Source organism: Talpa occidentalis, unplaced genomic scaffold (assembly GCF_014898055.3).
Source record: "Talpa occidentalis isolate TD23 unplaced genomic scaffold, MPIMG_talOcc4v2.1 talOcc4.9, whole genome shotgun sequence".
Classification (NCBI taxonomy): Eukaryota; Metazoa; Chordata; class Mammalia; order Eulipotyphla; family Talpidae; genus Talpa; species Talpa occidentalis.
Window position 1 is genome coordinate 4,217,095 of NW_023605305.1, and position 23,519 is coordinate 4,240,613.

At 62.5% G+C, this 23,519-nt stretch overlaps 1 protein-coding gene across 3 annotated transcripts; it reads left to right on the forward strand.

Moving 5' to 3' along the window:
• The first annotated feature begins 1,004 nt into the window (after positions 1-1,004).
• H6PD (hexose-6-phosphate dehydrogenase/glucose 1-dehydrogenase) lies at positions 1,005-21,273 on the forward strand. Of its 3 annotated transcripts, none has more exons than XM_037499111.2 (5): positions 1,005-1,032; positions 8,956-9,592; positions 10,409-10,526; positions 17,558-17,827; positions 18,905-21,273. In XM_037499111.2, the coding sequence occupies exons 2-5, from the start codon at positions 8,975-8,977 to the stop codon at positions 20,266-20,268; spliced, it is 2,370 nt and encodes a 789-aa protein (XP_037355008.1). In that variant the 5' UTR covers positions 1,005-1,032; positions 8,956-8,974; the 3' UTR covers positions 20,269-21,273. The 3 variants fall into 3 exon arrangements, with proteins under 3 accessions (XP_037355008.1, XP_037355010.1, XP_037355011.1); XM_037499113.2 differs by lacking the exon at positions 1,005-1,032 and adding an exon at positions 1,734-1,854; XM_037499114.2 differs by lacking the exon at positions 1,005-1,032 and adding an exon at positions 5,285-5,368.
• Positions 21,274-23,519: the final 2,246 nt, after the last annotated feature.

The window sequence follows — 23,519 nt, forward strand, 5'->3', positions numbered from 1 at the left end:
TCTTTCCAGTGAAGCCACAGAGCGGCAAGCTATTGTTTATTGGCACTTGTCACCAGCCAGACACACCTCCTGAGACTGGCGCTCCCTCTGCTCCCCCTGCACAGGTGAAGAAACTGAGTCTGGGGTTGGTGTCTTCAGGGTCCCTCAGGTGTGAAGCTGGCAGGTGGAGGCGTGGCACGTGTGCTCTGTGACCCCTACATCACCACTTTGGATGCTGAAAGTGGGAGGGAGCGAGCCGCTGGCCCTAAAGATGGGGGACCCGGTTCCGGTCCCACTTCCCCTCCTCGGCGCAGGCCCCGGACGGACGTCGGCTCCCAGGTTTCCGCCACGCCTGAGCCACTTCCCTCAGCCGCTCCGGGGGCCTCGCGTGTCCGAGCAGGCGCCCCCCTGGGGCGCGGCAGGGCCCCAGCCTGAGAGACCAGCGGCGGCGGGGCGGCCGCTCGCCCGCCCACTTGGCTCTGCGGCCCGGCGCGTCCACGCAGCCGGGACTCCCGCGGGAGGCCCCGCCTCCTGCCCTCGCGGCGACCCCGAGCTCGGGGCGTGGCCTCACCTGCGCCTCCGCCTGCGCCGCGCGCACCCCCGGGCCCGAGGCCCTCTGCGTGCGCGCACCCCGGCCCGGGGCCCTTTGCGCGCGCGCGCCCCCGGCCCGGGGCCCTTTGCGTGCGCGCGCCCCCGGCCCGGGCCCTTTGCGCGCGCGCGCCCCCGGCCCGGGGCCCTTTGCGTGCGCGCGTCCCCGGCCCGGGGCCCTCTGCGTGCGCGCGCCTGGCCGGCGGCTCCGCCGCGCTCGCGAAGCCTGACGCGTCCCGGGCGCCGCCGCGGACGACTTGGCCGCGCGCCCTGCTCCCGCCCCGGCCTCGCGGGAACCCGAGCGGGCGTCCACGCGCGCACCTGCCGGGCGCCCCGGCCCGCGGAAGAGGATGCGGGGGCCCGCGGGGGGCCCGCGCGCGGCCTGAGCCCGGCCCTCCGCGCCCCGCGCCCCGCGCCGCCCCCGACCTCGCGCGCGGCAGCGGCCGGCGCCGACCGCGGCCTGAAGTAAGACCCCGCGCCGGTATTTATAGCCGCGGCGCGCGCCTGCGCCGGGCGGGCCTGGAGGGCGCGGCGCGGCCGGGGGGGACCGGCCCGGGCCTCGGGTTCCGACGCGCCGCCCGGGGGCCGGAGCCCCCGCGCCCCCCGCGCCCCCCGCGCCCCCTTCCGCAGAGTCAAGCTCCAGGTCCTCCGCGCGGGGCCCCGCCCCGGGCTCCCCGGAATCCGGCCCCTGAGAGCGCGAGCCCGGGCCCCCCGCCCCCGCCCCCCGCCGGGCCCGCTGCTGCTTTCGCTTTCGCTCGGGTTTTCGTCGGCGCGGCCGGCACCCCCGGGCCCGGGAGCGGGTTCCAGAGCCGGCCTCTGGGGCCCTGGCGAGCAGCCCCGCAAACCCCCCTGTTTCTCGGAAACGAGCGAGAACTCGTGGAGACACCGGACCCCGAGTTCCTCGCCCCCCCCGCCCCCGCCCGCCCCGGGGCCCGACGGGGGCAGACCCCGCCGGCGGCTCGAGGGGGCTTGTTTGGAAAGGGCCGAGCCCTGGGGCGCAGCGGGGGGCGAGGACCTTCCAGTGGCCGAGGCTGTCGCTGGGTCCCCTGGGGGAGCGCCCGGGGTGGAAATGCCCGGGGCTTGTCGTGGGGACGGTGTTTTGTGCTCAACATTGAGTCACTCCCGGCAAACGTTACAGTTACTTTTATCCAACAAGTAGAGTTCGCGAAGTTACTGTTACCGTCCAGTGGATTTCGGGCTGGTGAAAGGAAACCGTGGCGTCTGCGGGCGAGACCAGGGGAACGCAGAGGCCCCGGGGTGCGCCCCCCGCCCCCGCTCGCTGGACTGGTGAGCTCCGAGGAAGGCGCCGCGCCCTGACCCGTTGCCAGAGCCCCCGTGGGTGTGTGCGGCCTCACCCAGGGCCAGAGCGGGAAGCCCGGCTTGGCTCTTTGCTGCCGGGACTTGGAATCCAGGTGTCTGTTCATCTGGGACAGCTTTTACCCCAGCGCCTCCCACACTTTCACAGCCCTTGTCGGGTTTTTGTTTGTCTTCATCAAACATTAAAATGAGGGGACTGATGGGCCTGCTCCAGCTGGAGGAAAGACGGGGAAGAGAAAAGTGACAGATCTGTGGTGCCAGCTCTTTTCTTTGCTCCCAAATTCTCTGGGCCAGATTATGAACCCCTCAAGGGGGTTCATGAACCCCTCAGGGGACTTTTTAATCATCTCCGCCTTCTATCCCTCTGACTTTTGGTCAGCGAGACGGGCAGGAGAAGTGGCGGGCTCTGCGCTGTCCGGAGCTGTGCCTGGGTATGTGTCTCTAGTGTGGGAAGGTTCCTCGGGTTTGCAGCTCTTAAAAAAAGTCCCTTTATTCCTGAGATTGTTGGTTTAATAGTGACAGGAGCTGGTGTTGGCAGCTCACCTGGGCGCTCTCCGCTGTGCTTCTCATCAGCTTGTTTTCCCATTCTGGTAAGGAGAGGTTGAGTAACTCGTCTGAGGTCACACAGCTGCTAAGTGGCGGATCAAAGGATTTAACCCGGAAGTTCTCACATTTTACCAGTTTTCCAGAAACTAGCACTTTCTGCCCCCCCCCCCAAGATTTAACAAAGCAGCTAAAGCTTAACCCTTTGCACTCCGAACCATTCTGGACATTGGCTACCAGTGTCCCCTGAGAGGGGACAGGGAGTGCAAAGGGTTAAACAATGTTTAACCACTAGAGGTGCTGACCAGCATGGGGAGCTCATGGGAGAGAAAGAGCCTGCCTGGCTCAAGCCACTGGGGTTCCAGTCTTTCAGGGGAACCTGTTCAGGCCCCATGCTAATACAGTGTTTTCAGGCTTGCCATCTGGGGTTGCAGTCACATGTTTTATGGATAGCTGGGAGGTCAGCTCTGGAACCAGAACTCGCATATGCAAGTCCTGTGGCCTTGGTGCTACCTGACCTTCAGGAACTTATTTTCCCTCCTGCACCTTCATTTCTCCTATACTTCTAAAAACAGGGGTAACAATGCACCTACCTCCCAGGGTTGCGGTGAGAATTAATCGGTGTGATTCATGTCAGGTTCTTAGCCTAGCATGTGGCTTTTGAGTAAATCCTCCATCAGTAGCTCTTCTTATGAATAGCATTGTAAGAGTAGTAAGCTGCCGTGTGCTCTGTCACAGTGCTTGAAGTCACCGTTAGACACTTCACTTAGACAATTCACCTTGGTGCCATCATTCAGAAGCAGAGAGCTCACATACTACAGGTGAGTGTCCTGGACAGGTGGGCTTGATCTCCCAGCAGATACTTACAGTGTACTTAGACTTTTAGGGGGTTGCGACAGACAATAAACAAAATAAATATGCTAACCACACACAGTATAGTAGAACAAGTTATGTACTACAAGAGAAATAAGGCAGCAGGGAGGATGTGTGTGTGAGATGGGGGTAGGATGTTGACTCTTTTCCACAGAGTTGTCTGAGAAAGTCTCACCGAGAAAGGGACATTTAGCAATGAATTGCAGTTAAGAATGAACCATGTGGATGTCCACAGGGAAAAGTGCAGACAGAACAGCAAGTGCAAAGGCCCTGAGCCAGGAAGGTGAGTGACTGGAACCTCGAGAGAGGCTGAGCCATAGGAGGAGACACAAAGAGACAATGCATGGGAAGCCAGAATGTATGGACCCAGCAGACCCCTATGCCTGACCACTCTCCCCCCCACCCCGAGATTTTTTATTATTATTTTTTAATAAGATTTATTTATTCACACATACAAGAACCAGGGTACAGGTGAGACTCATGGGAGGGTGAGAGGATTCACCAGAGACAGAGCAGGGAACAGAACAGGCAGACTGACGAAATACACTGCTGAGGGGAGCAGCAGGTGCGACAGGAGAGGTCTGCTGTGCCATGTGGGATTCTCACCCACTGGCCGGGATTGAACCCGCACTGCAGAGGCTGTGGACAGCTTCACAGTTCTGCGCTCAACCGCCTGCGCTACCAGGGGAGGCCCAAGATTTATTATTTATTTATGCATGCAAGAGCTGGGGTACAGGCCAGAGGTGTGGGGGGTGAGAGGACTTACCAGAGAGAGTGGGGGGGGGCAGAACAGGCAGATGTACTGAAATACACTGCTGAGGGGAGCAGCGGGGAGACAGGAAAGGTCTGCCGCGCCATATGGGTCAGCTCTCTGGCTGGGGATCAGACTCAGACCACACCAGTGATAACTTGAGAGCACTGAGACATAACCCCTACGCCATCAGGGAGGCCTATCTGATCACTCTTAACTGCTGTGTTAAGGCCAAGATAGAAATGAGGGAGGGGCCAGTTGGGTGGTTCCTGCAGTAATTAGAAGCGGTGGTGGTGGTGGGTAGGACCAGGAAGGTTGGGGACGGTGCTAAGAAGTAATGTATTTGGATACATTTTGAAGGTAGAAGCAATAGGATTTGCTGACAGATTGGATGACCCCTCCCCCCCCCCGAGTTTCTAGACAGAGCACCTGGAAGGACAGAGATGGCCATATACTGAGGCTAGGGAGATCTGGATTTAGAGGAGCTTGGGAGATAAATCAGTTCTATTTTGAACATGCTAAGTCTTGAAAACCTCCAATTAATGCTGTCAGAGGAGCAGCTGATGGTCTGAATCTGAAGGGGGGGATGTCTTGGCTGGAAATAAAGACTTGGTGCGTAGGCAGTGAGAACTGGTAAATGCTTAACAACTGGCCCTGCAAGCCATTGAGTCCGACTCGGCGTCTGTTCATGTCTGTGGTGTAAATATCCCCACTTTGGTCAGTTTCATGCTCAAGGTCATAGGGCCTCTTTACAAGTACAATAGATGTAAGTAATGTCAAAAACATAGAAAATGGTAAAAATAATTAGGAGGTGGTAAGCTTTGAGTCTTTATCACATTTGCCTTTAATTCAATTTATTTATAGGTACTTCTCAGAGAGATCATGGATTTGAATCCAGGCCACGAAAATAAAATGATAAATAGAGTTGCACAGATAACTTCCCAGTACAGATCCAGGCTGGTCTAGAGTTTACCGTCATCCGAAGCGTGCAGCAGCGTTCTATCTAAAACAACAGTGTTTGTGCTTTATTTGTGACACAGATACCCACTGAGCAGGTGCAGCTGGAAAATGGTGCCATAGGTTTGCATGGTGCAGGGTGGCCACAAACCTGCAGTTTGTAAAAGGGCGAGATCTGCAAAGCCCAGTGAAACAGGCTTGCCTGCCCGCAGTTGTCCATTTATATAATTGGGGTTTCTATGCCTGTGTTTAACAGTTGTCCTGAAAAGTTCCTGAGAATGTGGCACTTGAATTCTGTGCAGAAACCAGAGGGCTCAGCGCACCTTTTGGGTTTGAGGAGCTGCATTGTTACCTGAAGAGGTGAGGGCAGTAAGGCTTCTCTGAGATCAGGGAGAAAAGGGCCCCAGAGCCCGGCTGGCAGCTCTGTCCCAGCCTTGGCCCGAGGGGCATCAAGGCAGACCAGTCCTCGGGAAGTCTTGGCATCCAGTGGGTGTGTGTAGGGAGGGACAGAGCCAGAGGGAAGAGTTGCGGGGAACAGCTGGAGTTGGAGACTGGAGAGATTGTCCTTTAGAGAAAACCACCTTCAGTTTGAACTCCCATTTACGCCCACGGAGTCCTTTAAAATTCCAAGGTCATGGGCTGTGATTTGAAGAACATTCCCCTCCTTTCTGCCTGGCAAACAGAAGACAGGTCAAAGGTAAGGCAGGGCATTGGGAAAGGGCAGAGGCAATTGCCACTGACCTGGCCCCCGGTTGCTTTCCCCGCCCCATCCCTGTTTCCCAGAAACCACTCTGCGGCCGGCACCCCAACGGAAGCAGCCCGGGGCCGTGCAGGGCCTGTCGGGGCTCAGCTGCCGGGTCTCAGCCTATCTGCCTCTTGCCCCTGGGCAGACGGAGGCTGCTGAACCCTGATTCTGAGCCAAACCCTTTGCGAGGCCAGGTCAACATTTATGCTTTTGGGGGTGTTGGCAGAACAGAGCTTTTAAAGGTGAGTCTCCCTGATGCCTGGTGGGCGCACTCTGGCTGAGGTCGGGCAGGGAAGGTGCCCTGGTTGTGGGCCCGTGCCCGTTCACCCTGATTATAGAACACTTTTTGCACCTGCCTAGGAAGGGCCCCCACCTAGGGGGTGCCCCCAACGTATGGAGCTCTGTAGGGGAAGTGTGTTTCTGGCAAGTTCTTGAGTAATTGTTGTCAATTGTTGTCAACTCGCTGTCCTTTTCCTAGGCGGTTCTTGGCACTTAGTTACTGTTCTGATCGCGCCTCGTCGCAGGCAACCTCTCAGTTACTCCTCACTACTCCTGGTTGGTGGTGTGTGTTAGCCTGTTTTACAGATGAGCAAACAGGGACCCAAACGGGACTGAGGGGGCTCCCCGCCAGGAGGGGTGCCTGAGCGAGGCTCCCGACCCTAACGCCACGTCCCTCCCCTTGATGGAGGAGGCTGCCGGGCACGGTCCCAGGGCCCCGGGATGTGACACGTGGCCTCACCTTCCAGCGTCCGCATCTGTAAAATGGGCATCACTGCAGACACCCCTCCATGAGGCGTCCTCTGCCCGCTGGTGGACATCAGGGCTGGCGCTTGGCGCTCGGCTGTGAGCAGCCAACTCGGCTCCGGGCAGCTTGTGCAGAGGGGCAGGCAAATATTAACCATGTTTGAGGCTGTTTTGAAATACCCACGTCTGGGCCTGAAGTTCCTTGCCTTGGGGAGGAGGAGGCCGGGGCTGTGTGTTTTGGAAAGCCCCGCCGCGTTCCACCACTCCGTCCAGGGTTCCAGGGGGGCTGGTCAAGCCAGCTCGCGGCACCTCAGGCCCTGCCCTGGCCTTCTGCATCAGAATCTGCATTTTAGAAAGATCCCCAGGGAGATTGCCGTGCACATGGGCGTTGGGATTAAGTTAAGGCGTTTGAGCGTGAGTTTGTGTTAAGGTTACATACACGTGCGTGCGCAAACGAGAAACCCAAACGAAACACCACCCACACTGGTTTGGGGAAGGGTCGCTCCCTGGTTGTGTGGCAACCCCGGAGTAAGTAACCGTGTTGCAATAACCAGAGACCCCGATTTGACTTGTTTAAGGAGTGCTGGGGCGCGAGCAGGAGACGGGGTCACCCGAGGACAGGAGCTGGGAGCCCGGAGCCCGCAGCGAGACCCCATGGGCACGGGGTGGACAGGTGCCATCCATCGACTCTGTAGTCCCCTGGAGCCGTGGTAGACGTGTGGCTCTTGGGCTGCCTCACCTGCCTACCCTGATGCTCTGAGGGGCTTGAGCTCCTTCCTGGCACCAGGCGGGGCCAGAGCCCTGGTGCCCAGAGCCAATCATGCAGCCTGCCAGCTGGCGGCTCCACCTTCTCCGGGCTGTTTGCTGGGCTTCAGCTTTCTCTGCCTTCCCGCACTGACCTTGCAGCTCTTTCTTCCCTCCAGACAGGGGCGATTGCCAGTTGAGACAGAAATGCTTGAAGGGCCAAGGGCAGGGAACAGAAAGTAGGAGAGGAAATTAGCATGGCCCCGTGGTCCAGCTGTAGATTTGGGGTGAGTGAAGACAAAGGGAATGTGGAAGAGGAAGCTTGGGGGCCATTCAAGTGGCCCCTCGAGCCTCTAGTTAAAGCTCCGATAACTGAGGTGGCCGGAGTCCTTAAGATGCTGGTGCAGCCAGTGTTATTGGAGCCTCATCTGGAGTGGCCACTGGCTGGGCCCAGCGTTGGGGTGTATTGAGAGAGAGAACAGGAAGAGGCAAAGGGAAAGGCGGGAGGAGGGGTCTGATGTCAGAATCGGGCCAGCAGTGGGCCCCCCTCCATAGAGGGGAGGTGTAGGGATGAGGGAAGCTAACTGGCCAGGTCTGCAGGGCCTTGATAAATCCTGGATATCTCGTTAAACTTCGATTTCCCTGGCTGTCTACCCGGCTCTCTGCCTTCTGGGTGACAATGCTGTTTCTCTACCTGGCTCGGGCCACCCCAGTAGTCTTAGCCCCCAGGTGGGACCCCATCCCCCCTCTATTTCTGAGAGCTGGTTGCTGATATGACTCCTTTCCTCCTCACCCCATTCGACCTTCCTCTCAAAGCGCTGGTCCTGGGGAGGCGCAGACCAGGGAGCCGTGGAGTAAGAGCTGAGCACAGTGGGCCTACAGCGCGTCACAGCAGGGGGCAGAAAACACAGGCCTTCCCGCCCACGCGTGACACCTTAGCTGCTTCAGATAGGGCTGAAGCCTGGCCATCCCCAGGCCTTCCATGGGGAGCCCTAACCTGCTGCTGGGTCAGCTCAGGAGCTCCCCCACCCCCCGCCCAGGGACCTGCACCTCCTTGAGTCTCAGCTTCTCTGTCTGCAAAAGGGGGGCTGTAATAGCACCCTGTGCACTGATCCTCTCAGAGCTCTTGTCTGGACTTGCTGGAGGCCACGCACAGAGGCCCTGTGGGCATGGGCTAGCCCTCAGGTCTGCTGCTGCCATTACCATCCTGGAATAATCACGGCCACGCCCATGGGGTCAGCACGTGGCCAGCACTGTCCTAAGCACATCACAGCCACTCACTTTGTTCTTAGCACAGCCCCAGTTCAGATGGGGAAACAGGTGCAGAGAGGTGAAGTGGCTGCCCAAGGCCGAGCCGGGAGTCAGGCTCCGTGTTTCCAGTCTGTCTTCATCACGGTGTGCGAGAGCTAGCAGGCACCTGGGCCTGGTGAGCAGAGGGAAGTGAGAGGAGGTGATGGCCACCTCTCACGGTGCCAGCTGTCACCTAAGGGCCTGCTCCCCTTCCTGGGCATACCACCTGTTTATGGAGCAGGCCCCCACAGAAGCCGAGCCCCTGAGGAGGGTGGGTAGCTGGGGCTCTCCATTTTCTTGAGAAACACGTGGCTACCTCTTGCCAGGCAGGAAATGTTTGCGAGCTGAGAAATGTGTTTGACCCAACGTCACAGCCACTGGAGCCATGTCTGAGCCTTCCTTGTCCCTTGTTCTCCCCTTCCAGGCACCCAGGCCTTGGGAAGATGCTCCTCATGGCCCTGTGCGTGGGCTTTCTGGGCTGCCTGCCGGCCCAGGCGCTGCAGGGACATGTGTCCGTCATCCTGCTGGGAGCAACAGGGGACTTGGCCAGAAAGTACTTATGGCAGGGGCTGTTCCAGCTCTACCTGGATGAGGCGGGGAAGGGCCACAGTCTGAGCTTCCATGGGTCTGCACTGACGGCCACCACAGAGGGCCAAGAGCTCCTGGCCAAGATCCTGGACGCCCTCTCCTGCCCCAGCGACATGGCCCCCGATCACTGTGCCGACCTCAAGGGTCAGTTCCAGCAGCTGAGCCAGTACCGCTGCCTGAAGACCACGGAGGACTATGTGGCTCTGAGCGGGGACATCGAGGCACAGCTCCAGCGCACAGGCCGCCCGGAGGCTGGCAGGATCTTCTACTTCTCCGTGCCGCCCTTCGCCTACGGAGACATCGCCCGCCACATCAACAGCAGCTGCCGCCCCCGGCCCGGCGCCTGGCTGCGGGTTGTCCTGGAGAAACCCTTCGGCCATGATCTCCTCTCGGCCCAGCAGCTGGCCACAGAACTCGGCAGCTTTTTCCAAGAGGAGGAGATGTACCGGGTGGACCATTACCTGGGCAAGCAGGTGAGCTGCGGCTGGGGGCCTGCCTGGGTTGGCGTGAGTGGAGGCAGGTTGACAGGGTCAGACCCCCGAGAGTGGAATCGGGCCCGAGGCCTGTGGACGCTGAGCGCCCCGTGCTTGTCTCGAAGGGGGTGACAGGGGCGAGTGGGGGAGCAGCAGGCAGCGTGGGCAGGACTGCTCGGCGCTGTGCTTCTGCTTCTGTGTGTCCGTCTCTGCTTCCCAGCGGCGGGGGCCTGCTTTCTCAGCATGGCCCAGAGCCCCGGGTGCCCAGGCCTGGCTTCCGGTGGGGGAGCGGTGAGAAATAGAATTCATCTTGTTCAGCACACGCTGCCTTTTTTCAGGATCTTTCTCCTCTTGAGTTCTGCTTTGAGCCAGGAGGCCGGCGACTCAGGTCCCAGCTCGCAGCCAGATGGGTGCAGAGCAGGCCAGGCGGAGGGTCGCCCTGTGTCCCGCCCGGGCTGAGGCCCAGGGCCACGGGGCAGGCACACAGAGGCACCCCGCAGGGTGGCCATCGGCCTGGTGCCCGGCGTGGTGAGGTTTCCACTGGTTTATGGCAAAAAATGAGAAAAAGAATGAGCGCGTGCATTCAGTTTGACGCTTTTCTTGCTCTATTTTTGGGTGTTAAAATGTTTTATGAGAAGGTGTTGGTTATAAAGGGACCCCCTAATTTCTTCCTGGTGAGCCTGTGGAGTCCTTGCAGGAGCGCCTGCCCTGGCCACGGGATGCTCGGGCGGGGTCCGGGCTCCGGAGTGACCGCCCCGGAGCAGGCACAGAGCTGGGGGCCTTCCTTGGCGTCAGGGTGTCCTCTTCACCCTGCAGGCTGTGGCTCATATCCTGCCTTTCCGAGACCAAAACCGCCAGGCCTTGGACGGGCTCTGGGACAGGCACCACGTGGAGCGGGTGGAGATCATCATGAAAGAGACCCTGGACGCGGAAGGTGGGTGCATGTGTGTCCCCCGCGCCCCTCAGCCGCCGTGTGTCTGGGGGCCCTATGGGACTGAGCGGCCAGCTGGGAGCCCTCTGGCTGGTGCTTCTGAAGGACAAGATGCTGGTGTGTGATCCCCCTTCCAGGGCCTGGTGGGCCCAACCTGGGGGGCCGCAGCCCAGGGTCCCGCTGCACAGCCCTGACAGTTATCACCGCCCTCCTGGAGGGCCCGGCATGGCTAAGTACACTCACCCAGGCCCTGAGATGCTGGCCAGCAGGGAGCCTGCGGGGCCCTGCCTCTTGGGTGGTTCGTGGAGACCTGGACCAGTCTGGGCCTGGGCCCCTCCATCTCCTCACTGGCCAGCCCCTCCCAACCTCCTCAGCGCCTCTCACGTGTCACTCCCTCCAGGTCCGCTCCCCACGCCCCCCCTGGTCTCCTGGCCTCATGCCTCCCAGCTGTAGACTCAGCTCCTCCTCCCAGGCACTTGGCACACCCTCCTGATGAATGGATAAGCAGTGGCACCTGGAGAGGAGGTGGTGCCCGGCAGCTCCACTTTCTCCCCGGGACGTGGCACTCACTTCCCTCAGCTGTGAGAGGAGCTGGCTGCGGAAGGGGCAGCTGCTCCAGCCTTGGGCTGCATGCCTGTGCTCTCACCCCAGTTTAGAGTCTTGCTTCTTCTCCCAAGAAATAAAAGCCGAGCCCTGGTGGGTCCCGATCCCCAGTGGCTGGATAAGGGGGGCAGTATCATTGCCTTCACCTGCCACAGTCAACGGCAGGACGGGGCGGGACTGACCTGGACTCTGCACCACTGCCCCGGACCCAGCCCTGCTTTTCCTCAAGAAGTCACCTTTGGATTTGAGAGAGAAAAGCAGAAGGCGAGACAGAAGGGCAGGCGGGGGTCTGGGCTGGGCTCTGCGGCCGGGGCGGGGAGAGTCTGGGCTTCAGCAGCAGCAGCCGGGTCCCTATGGGTCCTGCCTTCAGGGCTGCCTGTGGGACAGAGCCCAGCCCGGTGCCCTGCAGCGTGGGCTCCCGGGAGGGCCTTGTTCTGCCCATCCCAGAGCCGAAGCTTCTTCACCCAGCTAGGCTCTGTACCCTCCGTCCAAAGGCAAGGAGAGGGGCGGACGAGAGGGGGACAGCAGCCGCAGGGGTGAACGGCCGGGAAGGGAGGGATGCAGGAGGACTGCCGCTGTCCGGGGGCTGGGCCTCCCTGGTCAGCTGCTATTGCCACTTGCAGACACAGGCGGGGACAGCTGTGTCTGTCCTTTCCAGGGACCCCTCCCTGCCACAGGCTCAGCCCACAGCAGGCGGGCCTCTGGGCATGGGTCCTTCGACTGCAGAGAGCCCCCTCCTTTCAGTGGCCCAGCACTGATCCTCGAGGGCCATCTGGGTCCTCCCACGCCCTGCCTAGACGAGTTCAGGCTGGAGAGAGGCCAGACCTGTGGACCCGGCAGGACCCCACCTCCGACCCACACAGGGTCCCACTGCGCTCCCCTGGGCTGGGCTGGGCGGGAAGGCTGCTCTGCTGGAGTTGGGTCGGGTGCCCGCGGGTGCTGCGTGGCGGAGCCTGCCTGTTCCCTGGCACCCAGGTTCCGAGATCAGGCGGAAGCACAGTGCAGGGGGCCTGCTCCCGTCCCACCCTGCCAGCCCTAGATGACCGCCCTGCGGATGCTCTGGAGTGACCTGGCTCGGGTCACCTGGCTGCCACCCTGCATGCTGGAAGGGGGCACCGAGGGCGAGAGGCAGCTCCTCTTGCTACCCTGCCCCCTGGAAAGGGACTTCAGAGCCCAAGGTCGTTTGCCTTGCCCCACGCACATGTCCAGATGGGCAGGGGCCGGCTCCCCGCTCCCTCTCTCCCCTTCCCTCCATGCAGCCAGAGTGGTTTTTTTCTCCTCTTCTGCCGCAGCCTCTGGCCCAGAGGAGTTTGCTGCAGAGTTAAGGCTGCTGCATAGGCAGGAGGGGGGTGAGGGGAGGAGGGAGCCATCCAGCTCTCAGGTCTGGGCTCCTCTGGGGGCCCCTCTTGGGAGTCCCCATGCGGTGAGCCCCCGAGTCACAGACACCCCAGCTTCCTGGACCTAAAGCAGCACTCTGGGAGTGACCTTGGCTGGGCCACTTAGTCTGGCTAAGAGCTGACCCCTCCAGCCTTCCCCCCTCGCCCCCCAGGAGGGCTGAGCAGAGAGGAGGGCTATGTTGGGAATGGGGCCCTTTTTCTCCTGGGAGGGCCGAACTTGAGCCTAGTTCTGTGGCTCCCCAGAACCCAGCCTCTGGCCACTGTGCTCTCCGGCCTTCCTGCCAGGATGTGCTCAGGGCCCTCCCTCTGCGCCCCTGGTTTCCCAGCTGGGGGAAAACTTTTTTTTGGCAGGAGGAAGGACGGGAACTTCCTGGGGAGGGTCCCTGTCTGGGGAAAGGTCGCGACGCGTGTTCACGTCGCAGGTTGCAGTGACAGCTGGGTGCCTCTCAGGGAGGGTCCATCGCAGCCGCTGGGCCTCGGGTGCACGCCAGCTGCCCAGCCTGCAGCCGGTGCTGGGAGGGGCCGCCAGCTCACTCAGCAGATGGGCCGCCAGGTGAGGCCAGGCCAGCTGCAGCCTCTGACCTGAGAGCTCCACCACGACCTGCTTCTCTGTGGCCCGCCCTTTTTTTTTTTTTCGTAACCCTAGCAGGTGTTAACAGGGATGGCAGCAAGTGCACAGGGTTTTTTGTTGTCAGATCCGTGCAGGGGGAATCGGGGTGTCCCATAGTGCAAAGGCAGTGGGAGTCCATGTCTGGGCCCAGCTGGGATGGCTGCCATTTCAGGCAGTCTCTGGCTGCTGCTAGCCGGGACTACCTCTCCCGGCAGGGCCTCTAGCTGCTCTAGCCCGGACTGCCTCTCCCGGCAGGGTCTCTAGCTGCTGCTGGCCCAGGCTGCCTCTCCCAGCAGGTCTCTAGTTGTTGCTAGCCTGGACTCTCCCGGGATGGTTGTAAGGGGTGAGTCAGGTAGTGTCCAGAAATACTCCACCAATGGAAATGTTGTTGTCCTTCCAAGTTGGCAAGGAGAGGGGGCTGCAGTGCCCTTGGGCCCTGAGCACTTTTGGCGTCTCTGTGACTGTGGAAGATTCTGGAAAGGCTGTGATTGGTCTGTAACACTTTTTCATGTCCATTCTTAACCCAATATTTTTTTCCACTCTCACTTATATGAATATTGAAATCTCCATGTATGGATAATCTGCATCATAGAAACTGTTTTTTGTGGTCGTATTTCTGTTAGTTCTATTTATATCACAACCTGTGAATTGTCCTGTTATTAAGGCATCCTAGTTTGCAGTTTTTGCTATTTGAAAGAGTACTTTGAGATCGTGTGAAAAATTAAGATACAATTCGCTTACCGTCCAATTTACCCTTCTGCAGTGAACAAATCAGTAATTGTTAATGTATTTATAAAGATATGGGACCTTGAGCTAAGGAATTCCAGGACATTTATGAGCATTGAGTTTTCCCCTTTAAGTACACACGCGTGAAGTGGGGCTACGAGGCTGAAGAGTAGAGTGACTTCAGAGCTGCTGCTCCGTCTCAGCCTGGTTTCCTGAAACCGGCCACAGCAGCGCGTCTGCTCTCCCTGTGGCTCCGCTCACGTCATGCTGCTGCCTCCTCGGTCCAGCTGCCGGGCTTCCTAGCAGCCCTTTTGGAGGGGCACCACTTCTCTTGCCGTTGGTGGGGCTGCCCCGGGAGGGTGTGAGGCCCACACCCTGCCATCTTGGAGCTTGGCTGAGTCTTAGGCTTGGCTGGAAGCCCCGTTGTGGGTCTTCTCTCCTCCAGCTACCTACCTGCTGTGCTTTCTCTCCCCGGCGTTGTGGGTTTTCACCTTGACCTTTCAACCCAGGAAAGGGTACTAGGAGTCAGTCTAGGTCATTTTCAGGAAAAATCAGTCCACAGTAACTGGTAGGAATGAGGAAAAAAAAGTCAACTTGCCGCCCATCTCCAGCAGAGCTAGTCCAGTGCCGCCCCGCCTGAGCCTCTCCTGGGGAGACCTCTCCCCGGGGGACCTTTCCCTGGGGGCAGCCCCCCCCCCCCCCCCCCCCCCCCCCCCCCCGCAGCTGTCGACACGGAAACCCTGAAAGACAGAGCTAACCAGGAAAGAATCAAAGTCCATAAAATGCAGGGCTGTGCCGCAGTGCACCCCCTGAAGCTTGAAATTAAGGAATAAAGGAAGCTCTTTTACACAGCAGGCAGGAGGCCTGCGGAGTGCTCCTCCCCACGGACTGAGGGAGGATAAAAATAGGGACGGGCCGCGCGGGGTTTGCTGAACTAATGAATAGTAAGCAGATAGCTGTGTTCTCGCCATCAAAAATTCATCTGTTCCCAAGGCTCCCCTCTCCTCTCTACGCCGAAACCGCGGAGGTTCATCGACGCCCAGACGCGTGTCTTTGCGTTCGCGCGTTCTCTGAAGTCGGGTTTGCCTGGGCGACAGCTGAGTTTCCTTCTCGCGGGGCATGAAACAAGGATGCTTTCGCCACGGGTGGCACCTCCGACTCGCCATCCGGGGCGTCTCCATGTTCCCCGCCTCCCCTCTGACCCCCAGCTGCCTTGTCGTTGGTTTTCCTGGACGTCGCCTCACGTGACCCTCCGGACCCAGCAGGCTGAGGCAGCACTAAAGCTGAAGTGGTGCTTTTCCTAAGTCCTTTATCTCCAAAGGGCGACTGTTCCCTGACACCCTGACCCTAAAACCCCAGCGTGTGTCAGCGTGCACCGGGCGCGTTCCAGACGGTGTCTGTGTCAACTCACCCATCCTCGCGGCCGCCCTTCCGGGCCAGCGTGGCCTGCTCTTCTGCCTGGAGACAGAGCCCCGGCCCCGGGTCACAGGGCTGAGACCGCCCAGCAGCGCTCCCCGCCTGGAGGCCCCGCTGGCCTGCCTTCCCCACCCAGCCAGCCGCACCTGCGCCGCAGGGGAGCGTGTCCTGCCTCCTCCCCGCTCTTCCTTCCCTCTGGCCACGCGTCGCTGCTTCCTGAATTCCTGAATTCACGGCCGCTGCCCACACCGAGCAGGCCACACGCATGTCACCCCCACGGCACCTCTGCCTCGCAGCCATCTCCCTCTGCTAACACATTTCTTAAAAAATGGTTTTATTGGGACATGATTCGGTGTCATGCAGTCCACCGTTTAAAGGCTATCATTCACTCATCATGCAGATCACCTGCTGAAGGGACACGATTTAATGGGCTTTCATCTGCTCAGCTGGGCATCATCAGGGCCCTTTCAGGATATTTCCATCACCCCGAGAGAGCAGCTCTGCGCCCCAGCTGCCATTCTCTGGCCCCTCCCAGGTCTCTAGGCGGTTGCCTGCTCTGGACACGCCCCGTGAGGGGGTCGCACGGAACTCGCCTCCGTCCGCTTCTCTCCCTCAGCATCACGTTGTCGGGGCTTCCCCAGACTGCAGGGGCACAGCATCTCGCCTGTTCCCACTGCTGAGTGCCGCTGCACGGCTGGAGGGGCTGGTCTGTCCCTCGTCAGTGGATGGGCGCGAGTGGCTCCCACACCATGGCTGCCGAGGGCGTTCCCGTCCGGGTGGACGGTGTCCTTGTTTCTCTTGGCTGCAAATACCCTGGTCCTCAGGGCTGGTGCTGGGCTGACCAGGCTCAGGTGCTCACTCAGGCCAGCAGGTCAAAGAGCAGGACCCGTGTGGCCGATGGGACCAGCGGGCCCAAGTTGAGCCCAGGATGCCCCCTCGCCCCAGGCCGGCAGCACCAGCGCTGTGGGCAGGAGGTAAAGCCCCCGGCTGGTAGGAAGGTGCCCTCAGCCTGGATGCCCCAGTGCCCCCGCCCACTGAGGAAACAAAGGCTGAGTCCCTAGCCCCGCGGGGCCTGGTCTTCCGAGTCCCCGCAGTGTATCTGCAAAGGATCAAGAAAACGTAGCAGTGATAGCAGTGTCCGGTTATCAGCCCATCTGCTCCCCACAGGGGTGTGCAAGGAGGCCCGCTGTTATCTAAGCACCAGGAAGCTAAGCTTCGAGAAGTCAGCTGACTTGGCCAGGGGCCCACAGCTGGTAGAGGGGAACAGTGAGATTTGGCCCCAGCGCCGGCAGTTCTTCCCACCAACACCACCCCTTTTAGCTTCCCACTGAGATCTGAACAGCCCCAGAGCCCTTGGCCCGCGGTGCTCTCCCTGTCGTGAGGTCAGGCGGGAGCCGACCTGGGGACTGCGGGCCCAGGGTAGGGCATCTGTGAACACTAAGCTTCACAGCGGGTGGGCTGGATGCGTTCAAGTCTCAAATAGTCAGAGCTCTCGCTGAACTGGGAGGAGGGAGGGCTGGCAACTGGCACCAGGCTCTGTCTGCATTGTCCTGGGCCTGACTTTTCCCTCCCCTGAGGAGCAGGGACGACACTGGCACTTGCCCTGTGGGGTCCCTGGTGGGCGTGTCAGCTCGAGCCAGGCCAGGCCGCTGGAAGCCTCGGCTGTCCCTGTGTGCACTCCCTGTCACCCTCACAGCAGCCCTGTGCACCTGCCAACGGGTGTCCCCCCCTCCCCTTGAGCTCAAACTTGCTGCTAGTCTTCATCTGGACCCCCGAGGGCCCTGTCCGCAGTGCTCTTCCTTCCCTGGCTCTGGAGGTGCCAGAGGGAGCTCCCGTTGCCGTCTGCCTTGAACGCTGAGCTTTACCAACGGCTAGTCTTCCCCTCCCGTCTCCGCTCCTCCCCCCGTAAGCTGTGTGTGTGTGTGGGGGGGGGGGACTGTCTCCCCGGCCCTTGCACATGTGCCGCCTGCTACATCCGGGGGATCAGAGCAGGGACCTGGCAACCTGGCCCTGACCCCCACGCTGCAGCCTCTTGCAGCCCACAAGCCCTGTCCAGGGAAGGCAGGGCCGTGGGGGCCGCGGTCTGCCCTCCCAGTGGCAGGGGGGCGGCTCACAAACACCCCCTTCCGTCTCCCGCCGTGGCGTGCTCTGCCATAAATCATTTAATGGGCTCTTTGGGCTGGGGAGCGGGGCTGCCTGGACAAGGAGTGGGGGTGGGGTCTTCGTGCCCCTGGGTGGGACGTGTGGCCCCTGGTCACACCCTTCCCCTCCTCCGCCCACAGGTCGCACCAGCTTCTACGAGGAGTACGGCGTCGTCCGTGACGTCCTCCAGAACCACCTGACCGAGATCCTCACCCTCGTGGCCATGGAGCTGCCCCACAACATCAGCAGCTCGGAGGCCGTGCTGAGGCACAAGCTGCAGGCCTTCCAGGCGCTGCGGGGCCTGCAGAAGGGCAGCGCTGTCCTGGGCCAGTACCAGGCCTACAGCCAGCAGGTGCGCCGAGAGCTGCAGAAGCCAGCCAGCTTCCACAGCCTGACGCCAACGTTCGCAGGTGGGCTCCGCAGCCGCCCAGCGCCGGGCTGCCCCAGCCAGGAGCAGCTTTCCGCACCCAGATGCCCTCTGGTTTGGGTTGGAAGGAGCCCGAGACGGGGTTTTCACTGGTGCATGAGAAGTTGCCCTGCCTCCCTGGCCTCCGCCAGCTTAAAGAAGCAAGTCACCTCTGGGGTCCCCTAGGGGACAGACATTCCAAGGGGGGGGTGCAGTCCACCCACCCAGTTTGGTGCACAGACACTGACCCTTCCAGGGCTCGCCGAGCCGGGTTCGGGTCTGGCTCCCACCCTTGTGGCGCTCCACCAGCCGGGTGGGCCATGGCTGGAGACCCTCCCAGTGGCAAGCTCAGGCCACAGCCCTCTCCGGCAGTTCCAAGCAGCTGGGAGCCAGCCGGCTGCAGAGGATAGGCACCGCTCACGCAGCGGCTGTTTGTGAGGCTCTGACTGGGCGCTAGGCCCTTTATGCACGGGGCTGTGGCTAACCCTCCCCTGCCGCGCCTCACCTGTGCGCACGCTCAGCCCGAAGCAGGTACATTCTGATGCCCACTTGAAGGAGAAGAAACGTGACTTGGTAAAATTGCAAACACTTGCCTTAGTCCTGCAGTAACAGCATGCGGGGAGACCAGGCCCGGAGCTCAGGTGTGGGTGCTCCAGCATTTGGCTTACCTCCGTTGCCTGCCAGGCCCCTTCCCCACGCCCACAGCCCACCGGCCTCCTGCCGAGAGCCCAGTGCTGCCCTCCCACCAAATCTGTCTTGCTCAGACTCATCCTCGATGCGCTACCAAAACAGAGGCGCACCCCTGGCGGTCAGGACCCCCAGCCTTGTCCCTTCATAGCCCCTCTCGGGGCCTGCAGGCTGGAGACGCACCCGCTCTCTTTTGCTCAGGGGTCATGACTCAGAGGAAAAGAAGGTGACGGAGGGGCGTAGGGGTGGGGAGAGCGAGGCCGAGGACGGGGTTTTCCAAAGGCCAGTGCCCTGGGGCGAGCCGGGAGGGGCCCAGTCTGGCTGGCGGGAGGCGAGGGGACTGGGGTCTGGGGTGCCGTGCTGGAGCGTCACCTCCGCTGTCCCGTCACCTCAGGCGTCCTCATTCACGTGGACAACCTGCGCTGGGAGGGCGTCCCTTTCATCCTGATGTCCGGCAAGGCCCTGGACGAGAGAGTGGGCTACGTGCGGATCCTGTTCAAGAACCAGGCGTGCTGCGTGCAGGACGAGCCTCGCTGGGCCGCTGACCAGAGCCGCTGCCTGCCCCGGCAGATCGTGTTCCACATCGGGCACGGCCAGCTGGGCAGCCCCGCTGTGCTGGTCAGCCGCAACCTGTTCAGGCCCTCGCTGCCCTCCGTGGGCTGGAAGGAGATGGAAGGCCGTCCCGGGCTCCGTCTCTTCGGCCGCCCTCTGTCGGATTTCTACGCCTACAGCCCGGTGAGTGTGCAGGACGCCTACTCCGTGCTCATATCCCGGATCTTCCACGGCCACAAGGACTCCTTCATCACCACGGAGAATTTGCTGGCCTCCTGGGTCTTCTGGACCCCCCTGCTGGATAGCCTGGCCCAGGAGACCCCCCGCCAGTACCCAGGAGGAGCGGAGAACGGGCATCTGCTGGACTTTGAGTTCCACGGTGGCCAGTTAGCCTTCTCTCAGCAGCAGCTGGAGCAGCTGGTGCCGGGGCTGGGTCCTGCCCCCCTGCCCCGAGACTTCCAGGTACTCAGAGCCAAGTATCGGGACAGCCCGCTGGTCTCGGCCTGGCCCGAGGAGCTGATTGCCAAGCTGGCCAGCGACATTGAGGCCGCAGCTGTGCGGGCCGTGCAGCGCTCTGGTGAGTTCCACCTGGCGCTCTCGGGTGGCTCCAGCCCCGTCGCCCTGTTCCAGCAGCTGGCCACAGGCCACTATGGCTTCCCCTGGGCGCACACGCACCTGTGGCTGGTGGACGAGCGCTGTGTGCCGCTCCGGGATCCCGAGTCCAACTTCCAGAGCCTGCAGGCGCACCTGCTGCGGCACGTCCGGGTGCCCTACTACAACATCCACCCCATGCCCGTGCACCTGCACCAGCGGCTGTGTGCCGAGGAGGACCAGGGTGCCCAGGCCTATGCCAGGGAGATATCCGCGCTCGTGACCAATAGTAGCTTCGACCTGGTGCTGCTGGGCATGGGCACCGATGGGCACACGGCCTCCCTCTTCCCGCAGTCCCCCACCGGCCTGGACGGGGAGCAGCTGGTCGTGCTGACCCAGAGCCCCTCCAGGCCACACCACCGCATGAGCCTTAGCCTGCCCCTCATCAACCGGGCCCGGAAGGTGGCCGTCCTGGTGGTGGGCAGGATGAAGCGTGAGATCACCATGCTGGTGAGCCGTGTGGGCCACGAGCCCAGGAAGTGGCCCATCTCGGGCGTCCTGCCCAGTTCTGGCCAGCTGGTTTGGTACATGGATTATGACGCGTTTCTTGGGTAACTGGGTTGATGGTGCCTTTGCCCTCGGTTCACCCCCATGCTTCCTTTTCCCGTCCTCTCCCCGCCCCTCCTAGTCCCACTAAATGCTCTGGGCCCGGCTTTCCAAGTCTGAGACCTCAGGGTCAGGCTGCAGACGGAGAAGGACAAGACCCTGTCCCAACCCTTTTGACAGCCAGGCCTTGTCTACTTGTGGACACAGAAATGCAGAGATGGAATGTCTGCTCTTAGCAGCTTTGCACCTTGAGGAAAGACCTGCTGCAGTCACAGGCGGCATCAGCCAGCACAAAAGAAGGCGATGTGGCAGTCCCAAATCCAGGAGGACTGCGGTGGGCTGCGGTTAATCAGGGGCGGCTTTCTGGAGGCGGTGATCCTTGACCTGCCTCCTGTGGACAAGAAGAGCATGGATGGTGGAGAGGGGGAGGCCGGCATCTGCGCAGGGCCCAGCTGTGGGGCCCTTTCCACCCTCTGTCCCCCTCCTCCCCAGCCTCCCCCCTCCTGCCGCTCCCACCTGCCCCCCCTCCCCTGGCATGCCGCTCCCCCTGCCCCGTCTCCACCTCCCTTCCAGTCCCCCGGATTCTTCTCATGGCAGGAGCCGGATTTAGGGTGTTAAAAGCCCCAGAGCCTCCGGGCCTGGAGTGCCCTTTCTCAGTATATGGGCGTGTTTGCTGGGTGGGGGTGCCAGGGTCCCCCAGTTTGCTCAGGGAGGAAGCCCTGCCTGCTCTGCTCTCCGTTCGGACCCTCCGTGAACCTGGCGACATGGACTGTCACAGGTGCAGCGTGGTCGGGGTCCTGACACCTCAGGGGTGCCCAGTGGGGGTTTCCGGCCCGCCCCCCAGTCTTAGCAAGAAGCAGCCGCTGGTTCTTCATCGGGTGCTGGAGTCCTTGGGGGGAGATGTGAGGTCCGGTGGGGCCCTGGCCCCGAGAGCTGCCCGCAGGCCCTGGCTGCACCTCCGTCCAGGGACGTGGCTGATTCTCAGCCCAAGGGGGCGGCCGCGCCCTCCCTCTCCGGGCCTGCGCCCCCTGCCACCCGGGCTGCCCCTCCCGGGGCTGAGGGCCTGGGCGCTCGGAGACTGCGGGGTGCGCCCCGCGCTCTGCTCGTAGCCCCCGCGCCGGTGTCCCTGGTTCTCTGAAATCCTTAAAAAAAAAAAGTCTTGGGACACTTAATTTTTATTTCAGCTTCCCCCAAGACCTGGCGACCGAGGAGGGGGTTCTCGGGCCCCGCTCCCCCGCTGGGAGTCCCGGCGGGGCCTTGAGTGTCTGCGCTTTCCTCACGCTGCGGATTCTGGGGGTCCCGCGGCCGCCTGAGGGGCGAGTGGTGAGCGGCGGGCGCTGAGCCCGGGCCCCGGGGCGGGGGGACCCGCAGGGGCTTTATCCCCCGCCCCCGCGCCCCGACCGCCGCGCGCGCCTCCTTCCCGGGCGCCCCGCGCCCTCCGGCGCCCGCTCCGGCCTCCTGGGGGCGCGCGCCCCGCCCCGCCCGGCGTTCTCGGGCGCCCCGCCCCCTTCTGTTCTCGGGGCTCGGCCGCGGCCCCCAGCTGCGCGCCTGATGTCCCCGTCTCCGAGCCTGAGTCAGCCGCGCCGGGACGTCCTGTTCCCGGAGGCGCGTCCTTGGCCCGGGCTCGGGTCGGGTGACGGGGCCGGGCCCGCCCGCACCCCCGCACGCCTCCGCCCCCCCCCCCCCCCCGGGCCGCGGGTGTCCAGACCGGATCCGCGCCCGAGCCCGGCTTTCCCGCGTGTCTCGCCTCCTGGAGGGGCTCCTGCCCTCAGCTCCGGGGGTGCCCGCTGGGCCTTTCTTAGTGCTTGTGAGCCACGAGATTGATGGCTGCGTGCTTTGGAAACGCTGGTCGCCTCCGCCCGTCCCCGGCTTGGAAGGAAGCAGATGGGCCCAGCTTGGGGGCCACCTCTGACCCTCTGGGGAGCCCCGCCTTTCCCTCCCCCGCGGCACGGGCGCGGGGTGCTGGGCTCTGCGCGAGGCGGAGCTGAGGGGCCGCAGGGCCGGCGCGTTCGCGCCTTCCGGAGCCGGTGGGCGCCCAGGCCGAGCGCGGGGTCCTGCTTCGTCCTCCCGGCCGGAGGGGCGGGCGGCGCGGCCGCGGTCCTGCTGAGGTGGAAACCGAAACCGAGGGGTCCGGTGACTCAGGCGGTGCCGGAGACTGGGCTCGGCAGACCCTGGCTGTGCGCCCCAGCACCCCTCCCTGCGCCCGTGGGTGCAGCCCGCGCCCGAGCAGGGGGACGCCGCCCGCGTGTGCCTGTGCGCGGCCAGCGAGCGCGTCTCGGCCCCACGCGGCGCCTGCTGCGGGGAGGGGGGGCTTTCCGGGTGCAGTGCGCCCCGCGGGCTTCCGCTTTAGAGTCCGGCCGCCAAGAGCTCGGGTCCTTCTCCTGCGGGTCCTCGGGCCCCACCCACGCCGCAGACACGCCTTCCCGCCCCGTCTGCCCCGCTCCCGCAGCCAGCGGGTGAGGCCGGGTCGTTCCCTGGGGAGTGGGCGCCGGGCCGGGACCCTCTCGCGCTGCCTCGCTCCTCCCTGGCCCTGTTCGCGCCCAGGCCCCTGGCGGTGCGCTGGGGCGGGGAAGGGAGAAGCGCGCAGACCTTCAGGGGTGATTTCCCACCAGTGGGGCTTGGGAACAGGTGCTTGTCCCCGCGAGGAGGGTGCAGCCTGGCGTGAGCAGGCCTGCCGCGCCAGCAGCTCTTTTTTTATCTGCAGCAGATGGGCCTGCGCCCTGGTCTGCTGGTGGAGAAGCCCCTGCGCTTCTCGGCGTGGAGACCGAGGTCTCTTCCCTGGGTGCAGGCGAGGCCGGAGGGCCATGAAAGACTCCGGAGGCCGCCAGGGCCTTGAGACAGTCACTCCTGACATCGGGGGTCGCTGAATGTCCTGGCCGTGTGGCTGGGCTGACCTGTCCTCTGCTGCTGCACCCCCTGCCCCCACCCCCAGCTGCCCCGCCCACTCTGCACACCTGACTCCGACGTGGACCAGGTGGCTCTTGGGTGCTGCTCGCTGGGGCAGGTGCTGTCTTCCCGAGGAGGAGCCAGTTCCTCCAGCCAGCAGTGCCTGGCAGCTGGTCAGACCCCCAGCGGCTCGTGGACGGAAGGCGGCGAGGAGGCCCTGCTCCCAGGGTGCAGGCCCGGAGTAGCCTTGGGCAGTGGAGTTCTCACCTTCCAGAGTCCTGCCCCTGACTGGCAGGGGCCAGCCCTCGGCCCCCAAGCCCCATGCCGCTCTCCTCGCTTGCTCGGGGGTTGGCAACTCCATGTCGTCTTGGCCT

What these genes read in the sequence shown, in the direction of transcription:
- H6PD (XM_037499111.2), top strand. Translation starts at nt 8,975, where the DNA reads ATGCTCCTCATGGCCCTGTGCGTGGGCTTTCTGGGCTGCCTGCCGGCC. An exon ending in AGAGACCCTGGACGCGGAAG is followed by an intron (nt 10,527 to 17,557) that starts GTGGGTGCATGT and finishes CTCCGCCCACAG; the next exon opens with GTCGCACCAGCTTCTACGAG. An exon ending in CCTGACGCCAACGTTCGCAG is followed by an intron (nt 17,828 to 18,904) that starts GTGGGCTCCGCA and finishes CCGTCACCTCAG; the next exon opens with GCGTCCTCATTCACGTGGAC.